General features: G+C 34.2%; 1 protein-coding gene across 2 annotated transcripts; it reads right to left on the bottom strand.

The window, feature by feature from the left end:
- Positions 1-317: 317 nt before the first annotated feature.
- Positions 318-20,082, bottom strand: LOC126701908 (11-beta-hydroxysteroid dehydrogenase A-like). 2 transcript variants are annotated; one of them, XM_050400349.1, is made up of 6 exons: positions 19,777-20,082; positions 19,330-19,522; positions 2,816-2,904; positions 2,492-2,623; positions 2,273-2,401; positions 318-693 (listed from the first exon to the last, which is right to left on the bottom strand). In XM_050400349.1, exons 1-6 carry the CDS (start codon positions 19,957-19,959, stop codon positions 493-495), a joined length of 927 nt encoding a protein of 308 aa, XP_050256306.1. In that variant the 5' UTR covers positions 19,960-20,082; the 3' UTR covers positions 318-492. The 2 variants fall into 2 exon arrangements, with proteins under 2 accessions (XP_050256306.1, XP_050256307.1); XM_050400350.1 differs by having other exon boundaries at positions 2,816-2,892; positions 19,777-20,080.
- Between the last annotated feature and the right edge of the window lie 755 nt (positions 20,083-20,837).

Raw genomic sequence — 20,837 nt, 5'->3', positions numbered from 1 at the left:
TTAAGTTTTAGATCCCTGAAAAACACAATATGTTTAACCTAATTTATTAGCTAAGTTGTTATTTAGGTTACTTATTCAGATATAGGTTAAACATTCATCATAATCAACATGCACAACGAAAAACTAAATAACACATCTAATTTTTAGTGAAATGATATGGTCGATCTTGGTTGGTATAGTATAACTGTCAACCACCAACAACTGATCTAATTTGGTGTGATGACTTCCAACAACATTATGTACTTCATGCCCAGGTATTTATTTAATATATCAAAATGATATTTTAAATTTGAGCTGAAAATTTATCCCAAGAAAAGGAAAACAAATTCTGCTCTGAACATAATAATAAATCTCTTTATATAGTACACTATAGTTTTTATTTGCACAAATAATAATAAAGCCTTCCAATTAATCTAAATCATAGCGAGCTCTCCATTAATTCTGCTTAGAATTTATTGGCTTAATAAAACACTAATGTTTCAGCTAGCGGTCCTAGTTTTGACGAGTGCGTGGGCGATTCACTAATATTGAGTGCAAACACCACTCAAAAACTTCAGGACATAAGACCCTCATCCAGAATCCCACCCTCACCCAAGATGGCTTAGTCAAGTACATGTCTCCTTTGCAAGTGCTGTCCACAATTGCTTTGGCACACCTCTCTGTTGACTCAACTGGCATCCATGGCGTTTCAATCTAAGCAAATATCACCATTCAGAAATGAAATATAAAAAAAAAAAATCATTTTTGTTTTGAGAGACTAGAAGTTACATAATGGCTAAGTTATGAGTAGAAATTACATATAAGTTCTTCCCTCTTTATGCAACCCAAAAAAAAAAAAAGAAAAAAAAAGAAAAGCTATGTTAAAAAATTATAAATTTTATTACGTAAGTCTTATAAAAAAAGTTATTAAGATATTTACTATAATATTATTTAAATGGTATCGATCATATTCATCGTCATGTTCATTTATTAGAATTTTAAAGAAAATTTGTAATTTTTAGCATTTTCCATTATATGTAGTAGGGACTAGGGATTATTACAAGGTATGGTTCTCGGTCAATATATAGGACTATGTAAAGTTTTGTACCCAGGCTGTAGGGTCCTATATATATATATATATATAAAGGGAAATATTTAGATACAGTTCCTTAGATACAATTTCTTAGGTACTTCTTTTAAATTATTGCCACTTGTCTAATTTAATGACTCCACTAACTGATGTTAAAATGCAATCTCCTTTGTTTTCTCTTAGCCCGAGAGAAAATCTGAGAGCTTCAAATTTCTCACCCAGTAACCAGATTCCTTCCTTCCTCCATTTTATTTGATGTTTCAATATTTATCAATTACCAAACAAAAAATTGGGAAAAAAAAACTAGTTTGAAGTTAAGTGTTGATGTTAACGTTGAAATCCAATTCATATTCACCCAAACAAAACCATCGCAAACCCATCGGTGTCAAGATTTGGCTTTGAAAGAAAATCAAAAGCACTAAGAAATCTTTTTTTCCCCTACTTGTTAGGCACTCCCCTGTAGATCTGTAGACTCACTTACCCCATCTAGAAAAATGAAATTAGGTAGTGCATCCCTTGAATGCATGTGCCTTTGGTCATCGGAAATTTCCATAGATTGATCATCTTTAGCCATATGGTGTGAGAGTCTAAGAGATTTGATGGATAGGTTTCTAGCGGGCCAAGAAAAGAAAAAGAAAAAAAAAGGGGAAGAAAGAAACAAAATGAGATGGTGTTAACAGACGTTAGCTAAGTTATTAAACTATACAAGTGGCAGCAATTTAAAAGGGGTACCTAAGAAACTGTATCTAAGGTATTGTATTTAAGTTTTGCCCATATATAAATGAGATTACTAGAGGTTGAGCTGTGGTGTGATGGCAAGTGCCTTACACCCAAAGTAACGAGTTTGAGTTCCGGAATCAGTCTCTCTAATTAAAACAATAATTGAAGGTAAAGCTGCTTATCATGATATCTTTTAAACCTTACAAGAAGTGAGAGTTTTGTAAACTAAATATGACATTTTTTATATGGTTGAAGTTATATTTAACCCGTGATCTACTGCACAAGATTTAAATTCAATGTACTCTACTGATTGGACAAGACATGTTACTGACAAAATGGTGTCTTGCCAGAATTGGGTGAAAATAGATGGTTTGGATTTTATAAAATGTAGAAGATTAAATAATTTAAATGCAACTTAAAGTCTGAAACAGGATTGGTAAAGGTTTAATTTTCAAGTTTCGTTTCTTTTAATTCTTAATATACCTTTGGGAAAAATTGGCCTTGCGTCATTTCTGACTCAATTGCTCCGGGAGTTACAATGGTTATCCCAATATCTGGACCAAACTCAGCTCTCAGTGACTCAAAAAAGCATATTTGGGCTGCCTTGCTTGCCTGAAGACATCATTGATTCATAAGTAAAAGAAAATCTCAAAGTGAACAACTAGTAAGGCATGCCAAGGAGGTTTTGTACGTAGTTCTTACATTGTAGAAGCTTAATCTTGGAGTACAGAGCCATGCTGCAACTGAAGAAATTACAACAATCTTTCCTTTGCTTTTTCTTAGGTGTGGAACTGCATAATGGGTGCTGTACACTGAACCCCAGAAATTTATGTCCTAAATTACATAAAATTGGAGTCTGTTAACGCAAGTTTGAAACTCAAAACTTAACAAAATATTGGGATTATATATTATAGACTTGAATGAAAAATAAGCACTGAAGAACGATTAATATGCTAGATTTTTTTTCTTCACTATAATCCAATATAGTTACAGAGAAAGTGGGGCAAGACATGTTGGTATTATTACCATAATGGAAGCAATGTCGGAGGAATCTTCAAAAAGGTCCACTCTTACTACTCCAGCGTTGTTCACCAAATGATCCACTGTTGAATAAACTAATCACAAATTGAAATTGTACATTCCAAAATATTTCCACAAATAGTAGGTGTTAGGTTCTAAAAGTTTAGAACAATTGACAAATCGTGAATACAAACTTATCTAGATATAGATCTTAGAGTTTATAGGTATTATTAGACAATACTCAAGGTGATACAAGTCAAGATTCAAGAATATACAAGCTGCAGAAAGAAGAGTTCAGAAACTACTTGGTTCGATCAATCGAAAGACAGGCTCGACCAATCGAAACACGTATCTGCAGAGTTCTATTTCAGCCCAAACTCTACTTAAACGTATTGGGTTTCAAGTAAAACACTACTAGTATATAAAGAAAACCCTAAGCATGCTTTTATAAGACTTTTCAGAGAGAGAAGAGTGTGCCTCTTTTGTAAATCTAGGGTTTTGTACCTAAAAAGCTCTCTCATGTCTTCTACCGGTGTTATTCCTTGAAGAATCTCAAGATCTGGTATTGTAGAAGTTGCTACCTTCTCTAGTCATCAAAGGTGCTGATGATCTAAACCTTCAATGGTGGTCTTGGAGTGACAAATAGGAGAGTTTGTATTTTTTTTTTAATCACAAGTGTGGGTGGTTGTGTTGCAAAGGCCTAATAGAAAAGGCGTTCATGGATTCGGAGCTTGTACGTGGTTGTGTCAGTAAGTTCTGAATGTGATAGCAATAGGATGTTAGTGGTCTATGTCTTATTGTAAACTTCGATTCTCTATAGTGGATTTGCTTTTTACCTTGAGGATAGCTAGGTTAAATCCTCCCTAGGTTTTTTACCGGTTTAGTTTTCCTGGGTGATCATATCATTATATTCTTTATTTTCCGCTGCTTTACATGATATGAATTTATTGTTTTAACCTAGATATAGATAATAAACCTGAGTATTTACTTAGTTAATTAATTAGGTTAAACAATCTAGTTTATAGGGATCTAAAACCTAACAAGTGATATTAGAGCAAGTTAGCTCTTGATTTAGATTATTATACCTAGAGTTGATCCTTGATCCCTGTTATCATGGATAATTTTAAGTGCCTTATTATTTTTTATTGTGATGTTTTGAATAAAAAGGACACTATTGTTTCAGTTGATCTTTTTGAGGCTTGTGAAAAGAATTTGCAGGATTTCAATCTTTCTTAGAAGATTGGTGTAATCCCTCAAATACACTCTGCTTCTCATGGATTTTCACCTACAAAGCCGAAGACTCATGCTATATGGCTGGGAAAAGACTTGCTAAGGTGAGTATTGTTTACTTGTCCCTGATTTAATTCTTTCAATTATTTGTGGACATGTTTACTTTTAGTTTTTTGTTGTTTTATTTTCTTAGGTTGTTTTGATTATTCAAAAATCCAAAAACATTGAAAATTTTCAAAAAGACAAAAATATTTTATTTTGTGTCTTGTTTTATTTGTTTTGAGGATTACATGAGTTATAATATCTCTCTCGTGATTTAGAACATGCTTGACATTGTGGAGAAACTTGAATAGTATGTGTTATATAAATGCTAAGCTATTTCTGATTTTGTGTGAGTATGTACTAGTTTGTACATGTACTTAAGGGTTAATTAAGAAATTGATATTTCTTGTTTGTGTACCCTCTATAGCTTAGTTAAGCCCTATCATGCATTGCATTTGCATTTTTAATCATTTGGCATAATATGTGCTTTTATTTTTTATCATAATTTTTTTTGAAAATCCAAAAGATTTTGTTTTTGTTTTGTATTACATATCTTGGATTTATAGTTGAGGTTGGCCATATTAATTTTTACATAACATGCTTGTGTACTTTGGTTAGTTTGGATGAGCTTATTTTTTCTGCACTTTGCTAGTTTTAGCTATGTAGTGCATGTTGTGTAGGAGTTGTTTATAGTTTTGATCACATGATCTTGATTTTGAAGTCACATGCTTTTGATTGTAAAGACTAAAAAAATCCTAAGAGAAAGACATAAATAATCATCTCACCACTGTTTACTAGCCAATCATGAACACCTTAGTGCATATCATAAGATTTTGTGCTTGAAAAAGTGTAGCACATGCACAAAAAGAAAATAAGGTGTAGCATTGGAATAAAAAATTATAATAAAAATGGTGTGTATTGTTAGGACATATGTGATTTAATGTTAGGAACATATGTCAACATTTTATGTAATTGACTAATCATTTGACAAAACGTACTTTACTTGTAATTGGGTAGATTTAGGATGTGTTTAATGCAGGATTTTAAACAGCTAGCATCTATCAAGGTTTAAAAGCTGTTGAAGCTCGTGGCTCAACAGCTAGCTCGATAGTTGGCTATCTATCGAGGTTTATGAAGTTCAGTTTTTCAAGCTGATTTTTATCCAATCCGTGAATGTATGTTTGAACTTTTTTTTTCTCACAACCCTAAACATATATAAGGATTATTTTGAGGGCCGTAAAAGGTGACACAAGTTGCACAAGAGTATAATTCCACAAGTGTGAAGAAGAGTGTGACCGGAAACCTAGTTTGCCCTAGTTCTTCTTTCTCTTGAAGAAGCTACTGTGTTTTGTACACCATAGGGTTTTGTGACCAAGCAACTTCATGATCTTCATCGTGTGATGAACAGAAGAACTTTGCAGCCAACATCCTTCTTAAGTTGGTGATCAAGTTGCGTATTGGGATTCGCGCAATTGGTTAGTCACGTACTGAGAGCCGTGCATTGAAAGGAGAGATTATCACTACAGAACAAGTCCAATTAGGTATTGGGATAAGGGTTCAATTGTAGGTTGGTATAAGGTATTGAGATTCCTTACTTATAATCGCTTGTTTTGATAATAGTGGATTCTCTGGTGATTTGTTTGTGCTACCACATACATCGCATGTTAATTTGATTAATTAATAAACTTGGCTAATTAATCAATTAATTTATCACAAAGGGTCAATACGTTTTTGGTCTATCAAATGGTATCAGAGCAGGCATACTCTGATTAGGGTTAATCTTTGTTGTGTGATCCATTGACCCCTGTTTGTCATGGATAGAGGATAGTCTCTTATTATACCTCATTTATTTGATGGCACTAACTATGCATACTAGAAAGTACACATGAGAGCTTTCTTGTAGTCATTAGATGAAAAGGTGTGGCAAGCTGTGGAGATAGGTTGGACCAAGCTTACAGAAGTGCCGGCCGATTAGGATGATGCTAAGATCAAGGCAGCAAACTTCAACAACAGGGCATTGAATGTTCTATTCAATGTAGTCACAAATGAGGAATTCAAGAAAATATCCTCCATTGAAACTGCTAAGGAAGTATAGACCATTCTCTAGAAAACTTATGAAGTAACTAAGGCTGTCAAGGATTCAAAGTTTCAGAGGCTCACTACAAGCTTTGAAGAGATCAAGATGGAGAAGGATGAGACATTTGATGAGTTCTATGCTAAGCTCAAGAACATAGTAAACTCAACTGTTAGGTTCTAAAGTTTAGGATTTTATGTAGTTTAGAACTCTAATGTGTAATGTTGGCAAACCATGATCAAAACAATGTGTTTAGAAGTGTTTAAAACTAGCTCAAACTTGTATGTCAATGTAAAGTTGGAATCGAGTGTAAAGCAGAAAGCAGTGTGGCTTTCGGCCTGGCTCGATCGATCGAAGCTTAGGCTCGACCGATCGAACGTCGGGCAGATTGCTTTTCTGCAGATTCGTCCAACTCAGCCCTATGTGTTTAAAACGTTTTTAGGATTTCTTATTTGTCCTAAGTATAAAAGGCAAACTCTATCCACATTTTAGTATTGCTCATATTGCGGTTTGCGTAAATCTCTTGTGAGATCTAGAGGAGCTTTCCTTTACACAAACTTAGGGTTTTCAAGGAAGAGACATTCTCTAAACCTTGATGATCAAAACAGTTGCTGCCATTAAAGCTTAAAGAATACACAAGCGGGGGTGCTTGTAGTTGGTGGAATCCAAAGAAAGAAGGAGTCCGTGGATTCGGAGCTTGCACATGGTCGTGTCAGTAAGTTCTACTGGTTGGTAGCATTAGGAAGTCGAGCGGGGGTGCTTGTAAGTCCTTTTGTATGAACTTCGATTCTTTCTGATAGTGGATTCAAGTTTACCTTGAGGATAGTTAGGTCAAATCTACCCCAGGTTTTTATCGGTTTGGTTTCCTGGGTGATCATATCATTGTCTTGTTTATTTTCCGCTGCTTTGCATGATTTGATCTTTATTATTGTTATAACCTAGACTTGTTAATCTGACTAAGTAACAACTTGGCTAATTAACTAGGTTTAATCAATTGTTTGAAGGGGTCTAAAAACTGTCAAGTGGTATCAGAGCGGGTTGCTCTTTTGTTTTAGATCTTTTGATCTAAGAGCTGATCCTTGACCCCTGTTGTCATGGATAATTTGAAGGGTCTTTCTGATCATGTTTCTGCTGATTTTATTGATGCCTGTGAAACTCTTCGTAAGGAATTATTGAAATCTATGAAAATTGCTAAGAAATTCAAGGAAAAGTTAAAATTGGCTAATCTTGAAAAAGAGGAATTGATTGTTAGATTAGATGAATCTAATAAAAAGAATGAATTTTTGAGAAATCAAATTTCCTCTTAAGATGAGAAGATGAGAAGCTTGGAACAAGAGTTAGTTGAATCTAAGGCAAAAATTGAAAATTTGACTTGTACCAAGTCTGCTGTTGATAACAGAATTGTTTCTGTTTCTCTTAAGCCTAAAACTGAGAAAGTTTATATCCCTCATTTTAAGAGGAATAATAAAGAAAATGCTTATTTTGCTAGGTTAGACAAAGGTAAATGTTCTGATGTTGACACTGATGTTTCTAAACCTATGTCTAAACCTACTGTTAGAGAGCATAATAAATCTGTTTTTGTGCCTACTTGTCACCTTTGTGGTGTTGTTGGTCATATTAGACCAAATTGTTCTTTGTTGAGGCAAAAACCAAAATCTGAGACTAGACTTGTTGTTAGGAATACTGATGTTCCTAAATTTGTTCCTGTCTGCCACTTTTGTGGTGTCCATGGTCACATTCGTCCTAATTGTCATAAATTGAAATTTAAGCATTCTGTGTTTCAATCTAGGATTTGTGATGATATTTCTCCTGCCATAAGTCCATATAAATTGTTTCATATTCTTTTGAAAAATTTGAGCTTGTTGGCTTGTGAAAGGAATTTGCAGGATTTCAGTCTTTCTCAGAAGATTGGTGTAATCCCTCAAATACACTCTACTTCTCATGGATTTTCACCTACAAAGCCGAAGACTCGTGCTATATGGGTGAGAAAAGATTCTCTAAGGTGAGTGTTGCTGACTTGTCCCTAATTTAATTCTTTCAATTGTTTGTGGACATGTCTTGTTTCTGTTTTTGGTTGTTTTGTTTTTTAGGTTGTTTTTTTTAATAAAAAAAAAATCCAAAAACATTGAAAAATTTTCAAAAAGACAAAAATATTTTATTTTGAGTCTTGTTTTATTTTTCTTGACGATTACATGAATTATGATATCTCTCTCTTGATTTAGAACATGCTTGACATTGTGGAGAAACTTGAATAGTATGTGTTCTATAAGTGCTAAGCTATTTCTAATTTTGTGTGATTATGTACTAGTTTGTACATGTACTCATGGGTTAATTAAGAAATTGATATTTCTTGTTTGTGTACCCTCTATAGCTTAGTTAAGCACTGTCATGCATTGCATTTGCATTGTTCATTTAGCATAATATGTGCTTTTTTGTTTTTGGTCATATAGTTTTAAAACCAAAAAGATTTTTGTGTTTTGTATTTCACATCTTGGATTTATAATCAAGGATTGGCCATATTATCTTTACATAACAAGTTTATGTACCTTGTTTAGCTTTGATGAGCTTATTTATTGCACTTTACTAGTTGAAACTTTGTAGTGCATGTTATGTGGGAGATGTTTATAGTTTTTGATCACTTTGTCTTGATCTTGAAGTTACATGTCTTTGACTGTCGGACTTGAACTTTTAGAGAAAGGCATAAATAACCATCTCACCACTGTTTACTAGCCAATCATGAACACCTTAGTGCATATAATAAGTTTTTGTGCTCGAGAAAGTGTAGCACATGCACAAAAAGAACATAAGGTGTAGCCTCGGTTTAATTGCTTAATGCTTAAAATTGGTATGTACTATTAGGTTTGATGCCAAATCACATAATTAAAATTGGTGTGTATATTATGAGGCAAAATTCAAAAAACTTACATGATTGCAAGCTTATGTTCTAGGAGATGTGAGAGTTATATGATGTAACTCTTTAGGTGATAGTCTCTTTTAAATTCTATGTGATAAATTTTGTAGACTTTGTGATTGATTGCTATTCACATATCACCTCACATGTATCTCAAGTTTTTGCTAGTTGCACACACTACACAAGTTACTCTTTGCTAAACTTGGTACATTATATTGTGTGTGATCTTGTTGTGGCCATCCAAGATTAAAGTTCCTTGATTTTAATGCAAAATGTGTTTAATGTTTGTGCTTTGAGGACAAATTGATTGAAAATCTTGATTTTGGAAGATTTGGGTTGAATTCAAGTTTTTTTAAAACTTTTAATCTCATACTCATGCATTTCATTCATGAAATATTGTACTTTGAGGAGTTTCTGCATTAAATTGCTCTATTTTTTAATTTTTTTTTTTTGATTTTTCCGTGCATCACTTATGTTTAGGATTCACATGCATTGCATTGTTTTTGTATCCATCCTGCAGTTTTGCAGTCATATCTCTTATTGTTTTCACACATAACATGCATACACTTTGCTACATTGGGTACTCAACTTGATCAAAAATTGATTGATTAATTTTTTGAGCTATGTACTTTCTAGTATATGCTATTTTTATGTGTGAATTGTAGAAAATATTTTTCTTAAGAGATATGATGGATAATCAATGTGCAAATATTTTCTCTACTCATGCAACTATTTATGGGTCACATAGTGCCATGTTTGCATTTTATTGAAAGAGAGAATATTTTTTCTTCATGTGTATCCTCAACTTAGTTTTTTTTTTTAAAAAACTTGGTTTGTGTCTTTTTATTTATCCCCATCCCCTTTATTTTTCCCTGAAACTGTTTTTCCCAAAACTTGTTTTGTTTTTCCTATTTTTATAGGGGGAGAAATTTTTTCTAACCTTTGTGGTTCTTAGGGGAAGTTGTTGCTCTTCGTAGGGAGAGTTGTCTCTATTTTCTCTTACTCTGTTGCGTATGTTTTTTGTCAACTCTTTGTTTGAGTTGTCTTTGTCAATGCGTGACAAAAAGGGGGAGAGATTTAGATGAAATGTGTGGAAAATACAAGAATGTTCTGTTTAGGGGGAGTTAACATACATTGAGTTAACATTGTTTTTAATGTATCTAACTTAGGGGGAGAGTTAGATTGCATATTTGTTGATTTACTGTTTTTGTTTTTCTGTCACACATGCGGTTATGCATTTTGTTTAGTGTTTCAGGAAATATACAGGTTGATTCAATTGAGCTGCTGTCTACACTTGCAACTGATGGATAGTAGTTAGGATTAAATTTTTGTTTATGAGCATTATTTTGTAAAGGGCTTTTTCATGTTGTAAACTTTGAGCTTATATGTTGTGTTTTGTCATGGATTGCCAAAGGGGGAGTTTGTTAGGTTCTAAAGTTTAGGACTTTATGTAGTTTAGAACTCTAATGTGTAATGTTGGCAAACCATGATCAAAACAATGTGTTTAGAAGTGTTTAAAGCTAGCTCAAACTTGTATGTCAATGTAAAGTTGGAATCGAGTGTAAAGCAGAAAGCAGTGTGGCTTTCGGCCTGGCTCGATCGATCGAAGCTTAGGCTCGACCGATCGAACGTCGGGCAGATTGCTTTTCTGTAGATTCGTCCAACTCAGCCCTATGTGTTTAAAACGTTTTTAGGGTTTCTTATTTGTCTTAAGTATAAAAGGCAAACCCTAGCCACGTTTTAGTGTTGCTCATATTGCGGTTTGTGTAAATCTCTTGTGAGATCTAGAGGAGCTTTCCTTTACACAAACTTAGGGTTTTCAAGGAAGAGACATTCTCTAAACCTTGATGATCAAAACAGTTGCTGCCATTAAAGCTTAAAGAATACACAAGCGGGGGTACTTGTAGCTGGTGGAATCCAAAGAAAGAAGGAGTCCGTGGATTTGGAGCTTGCACGTGGTCGTGTCAGTAAGTTCTACTGGTTGGTAGCATTAGGAAGTCGAGCGGGAGTGCTTGTAAGTCCTTTTGTATGAACTTTGATTCTTTCTGATAGTGGATTCAAGTTTACCTTGAGGATAGTTAGGTCAAATCCACCCCAGGTTTTTACCGGTTTGGTTTCCTGGGTGATCATATCATTGTCTTATTTATTTTCCGTTGCTTTGCATGATTTGATCTTTATTATTGTGATAACCTAGACTTGTTAATCTGACTAAGTAACAACTTGGCTAATTAACTAGGTTTAATAAATTGTTTGAAGGGGTCTAAAAACTGTCAAAACATTTAATCTTGGGGAAACCATTCCTGAACCCAAGATTGTGAGAAAGGTGCTCAGATCTCTACCCAAGAGATTCCATGCCAAGATCATTGCCATTGAGGAATCAAAGGACATTGACAAAATTCCTTTGACTAAATTGGTTGGAAATTTGCAGACCTATGAGTTGGGTTTGACAAGGATAGGGAAATCAAGCAAGAGCAAGAGCTTGGCTTTAAAAGTCAAGAGAAGTGACACTGATGAGTCTTTTGATGATGAAGATTTTAAGATGAAGTTCTACATCACCAGACAATTCAAGAAGTTTATGAAGAATGTCAATGCAAAGGGCTTCAACAAGGACCATAGACAATAGAGTTCTTCTTAGTTTAAGAGCCAAGACAAAGAGAAGAAGGATGCTAGGGATGGCGGTCAGTACATTATTCCTTCAGGACCAAAGTGCTATGGGTGTCAAGGCTTCGGTCACATGAAACAAGAGTGCCCTACTTATCTCAAGACCATTGGATAAAGCAAGGCGCTTGCTGCTACCTTGAGCGACACTGAGCCTGAGAATGACTCCGATAATGAGGATGATGAAATCCTAAATGCCTTTATTGCCACCGTAAATCCTACTAAAGTGATTGTTGAAGATGTGGATGAAGAGGAAGAATTGGTGGAGTCTAAGTTTGAGAAGATGGATGAACAAGATGACATCCACACAGCCTATGCAAATTTATACAAGGTATCAGAAAAGCATGCGAAGTTGTATAGGTTGGCCACCAAGAAGCTTAGTGATGTGGAGCTTGAGCGAGAAGAAATCTCTACAAAGTTTGATGAAGCTAATCAAACTATTGGAGCACTAAGATTTGAGAATAATTTCTAAGATCAAGAAGCTTAAGGCAGAACTGTTCCAAGTCAGAGCTCAACTGGAAAGGACTTCAAGCGCTAAGCTCGATGAGATGCTAAATTTTTAGAAATCGGCTTTCGATCGAACCGGTTTAGGGTACGATTTCTCTTCTCCTAGTATTGCTTCTACTAGTATTACTGTTTTTATTTCTCCTGCTAATAATATTAAAACTGAGAACAATGATGTTAAAAATGAATTAGCAAGTGAGAACATAGATAAGGATAAATCTATCTTAGAAGTACCCCCTAAACTTGATAACGAAGAGATTAAGAACCCTAAGGCTAAGAAGGAAAACTCTCAAAAGCCAAAACAGAAAAAGTAGCATTTCTATCATCGCTGTGGCATAGCTGGACATACTCGACCTAATTGCTATAAGTGGTTAGCTACTCAAAAGAGCAACAACATGATTGCGTCGGGAGACCAAAATCAGTTTCCATCCTCTTTTGCTCCTTTTGGAGATCTTCTCAAAACCCTTATGTTCCTTTCGAACTTGAACGGTTTAAATCTTCCCCCTCACCACCAAATCAAGGGTTCGTTAAACGGAAAGGTTCTTCCAAGGTGTGGAAGGAAAAGGGCTCCAAGTGATTCCATCGCTTATTCTCTCTCTCCCCTTCGTATTTGTGTTTTGCATTACTTGTGTGTTTTGCTTTATTGTTTTGAGCTAGTCTAGGTTTATGCATTGCTTTGTTTAATTTGTTTTTGTTTGTTTTCTTTTCAGTTTTGGTTTATTTTGTTTTTCAACCAAAAAAAAAAAAGAAAAAAAAGAAAAATACAAAAACAGTGTGTTTGTGTACATTGGTACTTGTGTACCTTGGATGGTCATTGAAACAAAGTTTTCTAAACTTTGTATCTTTTGTAACTTAGATGAGCATCTCCGTGCACAACTAAGCAAGTGAGCTTTGTGGCTCGTGTTTGTGATGAGTAAGATTAAGTGGTCTCTTGTACTTAACACTCTTATCACTCTTTTTGACGGGAAGGACTAGAAAATCCTAAGATAAATGCATAAATAACCATCTCACCACTGTTGCCAGCCAATCATGAAATGACATCTGTATGCTTCAGCATAGCAAAAGTGCAATGTCAAAAGCTTAACATCATTGCGTATTTCTTTTCTCTCTCCTATATGCCTATGTATGATATGCTTATTAAAATAAATATGCAAAGAAAATAAAAGAAAAAAATAATAAATATGCTTTATGTATGATTGCAAGCGTGCATTCTAGGAGATGTAAGAGTTATAGGATGTATCTCGAAGGTGATAGTCCCCATCAAACAGTTATGATTGTGTGTGAGTTAAAGTTATTTTCTCATATCGCAAATCGTCATAACATGTAGACACTTATGCAATCTTGCAATATTTTTCACACACAAAAACGCAATATTCTTTGCTATTCTTGATACATGTGCAAGTACAATGTGATTTGACCATCACAAGGAATACTTGTGTTAATGTGTGCTCACTAAGCTGTCTTAACTTGTTTTTAAAATATAAAATTGGTTAGAGTTGTTTAGTGTGTGTGTGTTTTGGGATCTATGTGCTTAACATTTTTCTTGTTGAGAGATGTTTTTGAGAGGTTAAAATGTTGTTTGGATCCTTGGTTGAATTGCATGTTTGATTGCATTCATGTCTGTGTTTTTCTTTTCTTGAAGAACTGTTTTTAAGTAATCTTGACAGCTCCTCGACTCCTCTTGACACCTGGCTTATCTATCGAGCTCTTTAGCTATCACAATCTCGATAGCTTCTCGATAGCTCGTCAATCCATCGAGAAAGTTTCTGTCTCCTTGATAGCTGCTCGATAGCTCCTCGATTCATCGAGCTTGTTTTTGCTGTGGACACCTCTAGATAGCTACTCGATAGCTGTATCTCTTCATGCCTTTAAAGCTCGACATCTCTTGATCTGTAGAGAATTATGAGACTTCTATTTATATGCGCTTCGCGATTTCTGTCTCATTTCTCTTCGATCTCTCTCGATAGACAGACTTCTCTCTCACTCCTAAACTCTTTTCACTCAACCTCTTCATCTTCCCTACTCATTTCATTGCATATTTCACAGGTATGATCTCTTTTCAAGCCTTTAATCATACATTTCATGCATTCTGACCTAGATTTTGGGATTTGTTGAAAAATTTGGGGTTTTTCAAAATCAAAATTTTTGGGATGGGCTTTGTGAAAATTTTTCATGCATGATAGTTGTGTGTTTACTTTGGTGAACTGATTGTGTGCTAGTAGGATTGGATTGGGCTAAGCCCATACTGTTTTTACTATTGCATATCACATGCTCATGCATTTTCATGCATACGTACCTTACATTCTCTATATTCTTATATATTGATTGTATTTGGTGCTTTTCTGCGTGTTTCTCTCTCCCTCTCTCTCTCTCTCTTGTTTACGTTAGTTGCATTATGGCACCTAAATGTAAATCTACTCCGTCCTGGAACCCTCTTCATTTCGGGGCATCCACTTCTTCTAAACCTACTCCCTCTTCCATCTAGTTCTATGATGAGAAGGCCAATTTGGACTTCTTTGAGAACTTTTCTAGACGAGGCATTCATTTAGAACGCCAAGTCATTTTTTCGAACTTCTCCGACACTAATCTACCCACTGTCATTCACAGTAGGGGTTAGGAGTCACTGTGTGATGTCCCGGTCACTTGTTCATCCGTGCTTATCTAGGAGTTCTACTCCAACATGCATGGATTTGATTATTCAGTACCTTTCTTTGTTATTCGCGTTCGAGGTACGTGCATTGTGGTCACATTGGATATTGTATTCGGCATGCTCCATGTCCCCAGGGTAGCGCATCCTAACTACCCTAGTTGTAAGCGTCTTAAGACTGTGTCTAAAGATGAGCTTATGTCAGCTTTTTGTAAGCATCCTTCTGATTGGGGTGATCGTCAGTTCACTCCTTGTTTGGCCTTTGCTAAAGGTTCTCGTTTTCTTAACATGGTTATGAATTTTGTTTTGTATCCTCTTTCTCACTATAACTCTATTACCGAACCCCGTGCTTGATTTTTGCTTTCTATTTTAGAGCATCTTACTATAGATTTTCCCTCTCATTTTATTCTTTCTATCATAGATGTATATAAGGATACGACGACCCATGATAAACTCATTTTCCTTTCGGTTATCATGAGGATTTTACACCATTGTTGATATATATACATTTGAGGTTGTTATTACAGTTCTTTCACCTATCTTTACATGTGTTGTTTCTTTTCCTTCTTTATACACATGCTTCTTATTTATTGTATGCAATTTATTATTTTTGTTTCACACTAAGATGCTGTGATGAGTTTTGTTTAAAGTGTTTCAGAAATACAGGTTGTCAAAGTCTACTTGCCATGAACTCTCTTCTTGCAAAATTTTTCAAGAGTTTGTGTTAGGATAGATTTTAATGTATTCAACAAGAGAATATGAGTTGAGTGATTTATGACTTCTCTCATATGTTCATTTTTTTGTTGTGGTTTTGTCACGAATTTCCAAAGGGGAGATTGTTAGGACATATATAATTTAATGTTAGGAATATATGTCAACATTTTATGTAATTGACTAATCCTTTGACAAAATGCACTTTACTTGTAATTGGATAGATCTAGAATGTGTTTAATGCTTTAAGAAATAAGGTTTCAAGTTTAAGTGTTAAAGCCATGCAAGTCTGTCCAAGAATAAAGTGAGAAAGTGAAGGATTTTAAAGCTTGACAGCTATTGAGGTTTAAAAGCTGTTGAAGCCCGTGGCTCGACAGCTAGCTCAATAGATTGCTATTTATCGAGGTTTATGAAATTCAATTTTTCAAGCTGATTTTCATCCAATCCGTGAATGTATGTTTGTGATTTCTTTTCTCACAACCCTAAACATATATAAAGATTATTTTGAGAGCCGTAAAAGGTGACACAAGTTGCAAGAGCACAATTCCACAAGTGTGAAGAAGAGGATGACTGGAAACCTAGTTTGCCCTAGTTCTTCTTTCTCTTGAAGAAGATGCTATATTTTGTACACCATAGGGTTTTGTGACCAGGCAACTTCATGATCTTCATCATGTGATGAACAAAAGAACTTTGCAGCCAACATCCTTCTCAAGTTGGTGATCAAGTCGCGTACTGGTATCCGCATAATTGGTTAATCACGTATTGGGAGCCGTGCATTGAAAGGAGAGATTGTGACTACAGAATAAGTCTAATTGGGTATTGGGGTAAGGGTTTAACTGTAAGTTGGCATAAGGTACTGGGATTCCTTTACTTGTAACCACTTGTATTGATAATAGTGGATTTTCGGGAGTGGTAACCTTAAAATCACTCGGTGGGGTTTTTGTCGTGTAGGTTTTCCCTATTCGTAAACAAATCACCGTGTCAATTTAATTTCCGCTGCATACTTAGTTTAATTGGTGATTTGTTTGTGCTACCACGTACATCACATGTTAATTTGATTAATTAATAAACTTGGCTAATTAATCAATTAATTCATTACAAGGAGTCAATAAATTTTTGGCCTATCATGTACATTATAAGGCTAAAAAAAGAAAAATACATGATTGCAAGCTTGTTTTCTAGGAGATGTAGGAGTTATAAGATGCAACTCTTTAGGTGACAGTTACTTTCAAACTTATGTGATGAATAATATAGAAATTGTGATTGATTACTATCTACTTATTACCTCACATGTATCTCATGCCTTTACTAGTTGCACACACTTCACAAGTTATTCTTTGCTAAACTTAGTACATGAAATTGTGTGTGAATTTGGTTTGGCCATCCAAGATTATGATTTTTATGGTGTTTGATACAAAATATGGTTAAGAGTTGGCAAAAATTGTGTTTTTGATGATTAAAAACCTTGTTTTGAAGTTTTGGGTTGAAAAATCTTGTTTTTGAAAAACATTTAAACTCATTCTCATGCATTTCATTCATGAAATTCCTTGGTTTGAGTAGTTTTTGCATAATCTTCTGCAATTTTTCAAAAAATTCAGTTTTCCAGAATTTCGATCGATTGAGTGTGATTTTTGATCAATCGAAAATTTCCAGATTTTTCAAGTCTAGCTTCTGCCTGACTCGATTGGTATTCGATCGATCGAAACTGAAAAATTTTCAGTTTTTAAGTATTTAACCAATTTTTTTTTATGCATCATTTATGTTTAGGATTCACATGCATTGCATTTTTTATATCCATCTTACAGTTTTGCAGTCATATCTCTCATTATTTTCACACATAACATGCATACACTTTGCTATATTGGGTACTCAATTTGATCTAAAAATTGATTAATTAATTTTTGAGTTATGTACTTTTTCTTTTATGTTATTTTTATGTGTGAATTGCAGAAAATATTTTTCTTAAGAGACATGATGGATAATCAATGTGCAAATATTTTCTCTACTCATGCAACTGTTTATGAGTCACATAGTGTCAAGTTTGCATTTATTGAAAGAGAGAATATTTGTGTTCATGTGTAACCTCATTTTTTTTAAAAAAAAGTTAGGTTTGTGTGTTTTTAATTTTCCCCACCTTCTAAATTTTCCCCAAAACTGTTTTTCTCAAAACTTATTTTGTTTTTCCTATTTTTATAGGGGGAGAAACTTGTTTTTAACCTTTGTTGTTCTTAGGGGGAGTTGTTTCCTTGATTCTATATTTCCTCTTATCCTTTGTTGTGTATGTTTTTCTGTTTACTTTTTGATTGGGTTGTCTTTGTCAATACGTGACAAAAAAGGGGAGAAAGAGATGAAATTTGGAAAAGGTTTTTAAAATGTTTTGTTTAGGGGGGGTTGAAATTGTTTTTAAAGGGAGAGAATATAAAAACTTTTTGATGTATCTAACTTAGTGGGAGAGTTAGAATTTACTCTTGTTTTTTATATTGTGTTTTATATTATTGTTTATATGTCTTTCTTTCCACACATACGGTGATGAATTCTTTTGAGTATTTCAGGAAAGACAAGTACATTCTGATCAAGACCTTCTACCTCTTATTGCAACTTCTAGGTTAGGAGTCTTAGATTGGGATTTGTGATGTAATTGGGCAATTTATTGTACTGGGTTGTTCTTGTATTTGAGCATTTCATTTTGTATGTAAGTTTTGTCACGAATTGCCAAAGGGGGAGATTGTTAGGTTCTAAAAGTTTAGAACAATTGACAAATCGTGAACATAAACTTGTTTAGATATAGATCTTAGAGTCTATAGGAATTATTAGACAATGCTCAAGGTGTACAAGTCAAGATTCAAGAATATACAAGTTGCAGAAAGAAGAGTTCAGAAACTGCTTGGTTCGATTGATCGAAAGACAGGCTTGACCGATGGAAACACCTATTTACAGAATTCTATTTCAGCCCAAACTCTACTTAAACTTATTGGATTTCAAGTAAAACACTACTAGTATATAAAGGAAACCCTAAGTAAGTTTTTTAAGGCTTTTCAGAGAGAGAAGAGTGTGCCTCTTTTGTAGATCTATGATTTTGTACCCAAAAAGCTCTTTCATGTCTTCTACTGGTGTTATTCCTTAAAGAATTTTAAGATCTGGTATTGTAGAAGTTGCTACCTTCTCTAGTCATCAAAAGTGTTGATGATCTAAACCTTCAAGGGTGGTCTTGGAGTCACAAACAGAAGAGTTTGTGTTTGTGTTTTTTATTTTTATTTTTATTTTTTATCACAAGTGTGGGTGCTTGTGTTGCAAAGGCCTAATAGAGAAGGAGTCCGTGGATTTGGAGCTTGCACGTGGTCGTCTCAGTAAGTTTTACATGTAGCAATAGGATATTAGTAGTCTAAGTCTTATTGTAAACTTTGATTCTCTATAGTGGATTTGCTTTTTACCTTGAGGATAGCTAGGTTAAATCATCCCCAGGTTTTTTATCCTTTTGGTTTTCCTGGGTGATCATATCATTATGTTCTTTATTTTCCGTTACTTTACATGATATGACTTTATTGTTTTAACCTTAATCTGAATAATAAACCTGAGTATTCACTTGGTTAATTAATTAGGTTAAACAATCTAGTTTACAGGGATCTAGAACCTAACAATAGGAATATCATTTTTTTCACAACTTATACTTCCAAAATATTTATTGTTCCAAAAAAGCATAGTAAAACAAATTAATCCAAAGCTAAAACACATGATACACTTACATCGCCCAAAGTGGTTCATTGTCTCATCAATAAAATGCTTACATTCTTCATCCTTGGAAACATCTGCACGTATCACAATAACCTCTGGAGATCCTAGTTCTCGTGATTTATTTGCGACTATTCGAAGACGATTCTCTCTTCTTGCAACAAGGGCTAAAATAGCACCTCTCCTAGCATACTCATAAGCAATATGCTACAAATTCACATAATAATTTAGTAAATTAACTATTGTTTTGAGATTTTGGTATCCACTATGATTATAACTACTTATTTTCATATGTAATAATATCCACGATTCTCTTGTGAATATAATTAAAATGTTGAAACTAAAACATGTAGAAATGAGCATTTCTAAGAGCCCGAATTATATAATATCAATACATAATATAAAAGGCAGTTAATATCTACAAAGATTGAGAGGTGTGACATTGACAATTTGCTACAAACCTCGCCAATTCCTGAAGATGCTCCAGTGATGATTACAACTTTGTTAGCCACGTTCTCACTACATATATATCTTTTTAAGGAAAAAAGATATTTGAGAAAAAGAAACGGTGGTAATAAGAAAAGGATGGCAATCAAAGTTAATGGAAGGAGTACAATGTTCAATAACTTTTGAAGGAAATCCATAACTTTTAGAGAGAGAGAGAGAGAGAGAGAGAGAGAGAGAGAGAGAGAGAGAGGGAGGAATTGAAGATATGATAATAAGTCTATAGATCTATAGTACGAGGGAATTGAAGATATGATAATAAGTCTATAGATCTATAGTACGAGGGAAAAACACCTTCCAGAAATAGGTGACCTTGAACCAAGCTGGCTCTGTCAAATAGCTGTCTCCCTTGCAAGCACTATTCACTATTGCCTTTGCACACCCTCGTACTGTCCTAACAGGTATCGTGCTTACTTATATCTATTCATAGAGCATATCCACTTAATCAGATGGCATGGTATAGATAAAGCATTGAGCACATCTAGAAACCTAAAACTACATCAATATTTGGGTACATCAATATTTGGGTTAGGTTCAGTATATTCCTAGTGTAATTTTTGTCAATATTACATTATTTTAAATGATGATTTTTGACAATTACAATATTGGGTTACATCGCTTTCTATACTCTTAATGTAACAAAATATTAAGATGATCAAGAATCAATTACTCTTTCATCCATAAATTCAATTTTCAATTTTTTTAATATTTTAAAATTATACATAACATATGTAAGGACACGTTTTGCAGCCCAAGCCCAAAGTGTATGAGATCTTGGCCCAATGAGCTCAGTACAATAAATTTGTAGAGAGTGGGTTGAAGAACTAAGCCCTAATAAATTTGACAATGGCTAGTATGGATTTAAAAGATAATCAAGCAAGAGCAAAGAAAATAAAGCTGAATGAATTCATTGTCCGAGTAGGTATTTTGTCATACAAATCAATAACAGTTGGGTACAAGTATAATTTTGATTGCTACAATATTCTTTCTCTATTTTTCCGTTCCCTTCCTCATGGGA

The sequence above is a fragment of the Quercus robur genome, chromosome 10, assembly GCF_932294415.1.
Source record: "Quercus robur chromosome 10, dhQueRobu3.1, whole genome shotgun sequence".
Taxonomy (NCBI): domain Eukaryota; kingdom Viridiplantae; phylum Streptophyta; class Magnoliopsida; order Fagales; family Fagaceae; genus Quercus; species Quercus robur.
This window is presented reverse-complemented; position numbering and strand designations above follow the sequence as displayed.

Coding starts and splice junctions, on each gene's coding strand:
- LOC126701908 (XM_050400349.1), bottom strand. CDS start 19,959: ATGGATTTCCTTCAAAAGTTATTGAACATTGTACTCCTTCCATTAACT. Junction 2,402..2,491: donor CAAGATTAAGCTTCTACAAT/GTAAGAACTACG, acceptor TGATGTCTTCAG/GCAAGCAAGGCAGCCCAAAT. Junction 694..2,272: donor AAGGCCAATTTTTCCCAAAG/GTATATTAAGAA, acceptor ATATTTGCTTAG/ATTGAAACGCCATGGATGCC.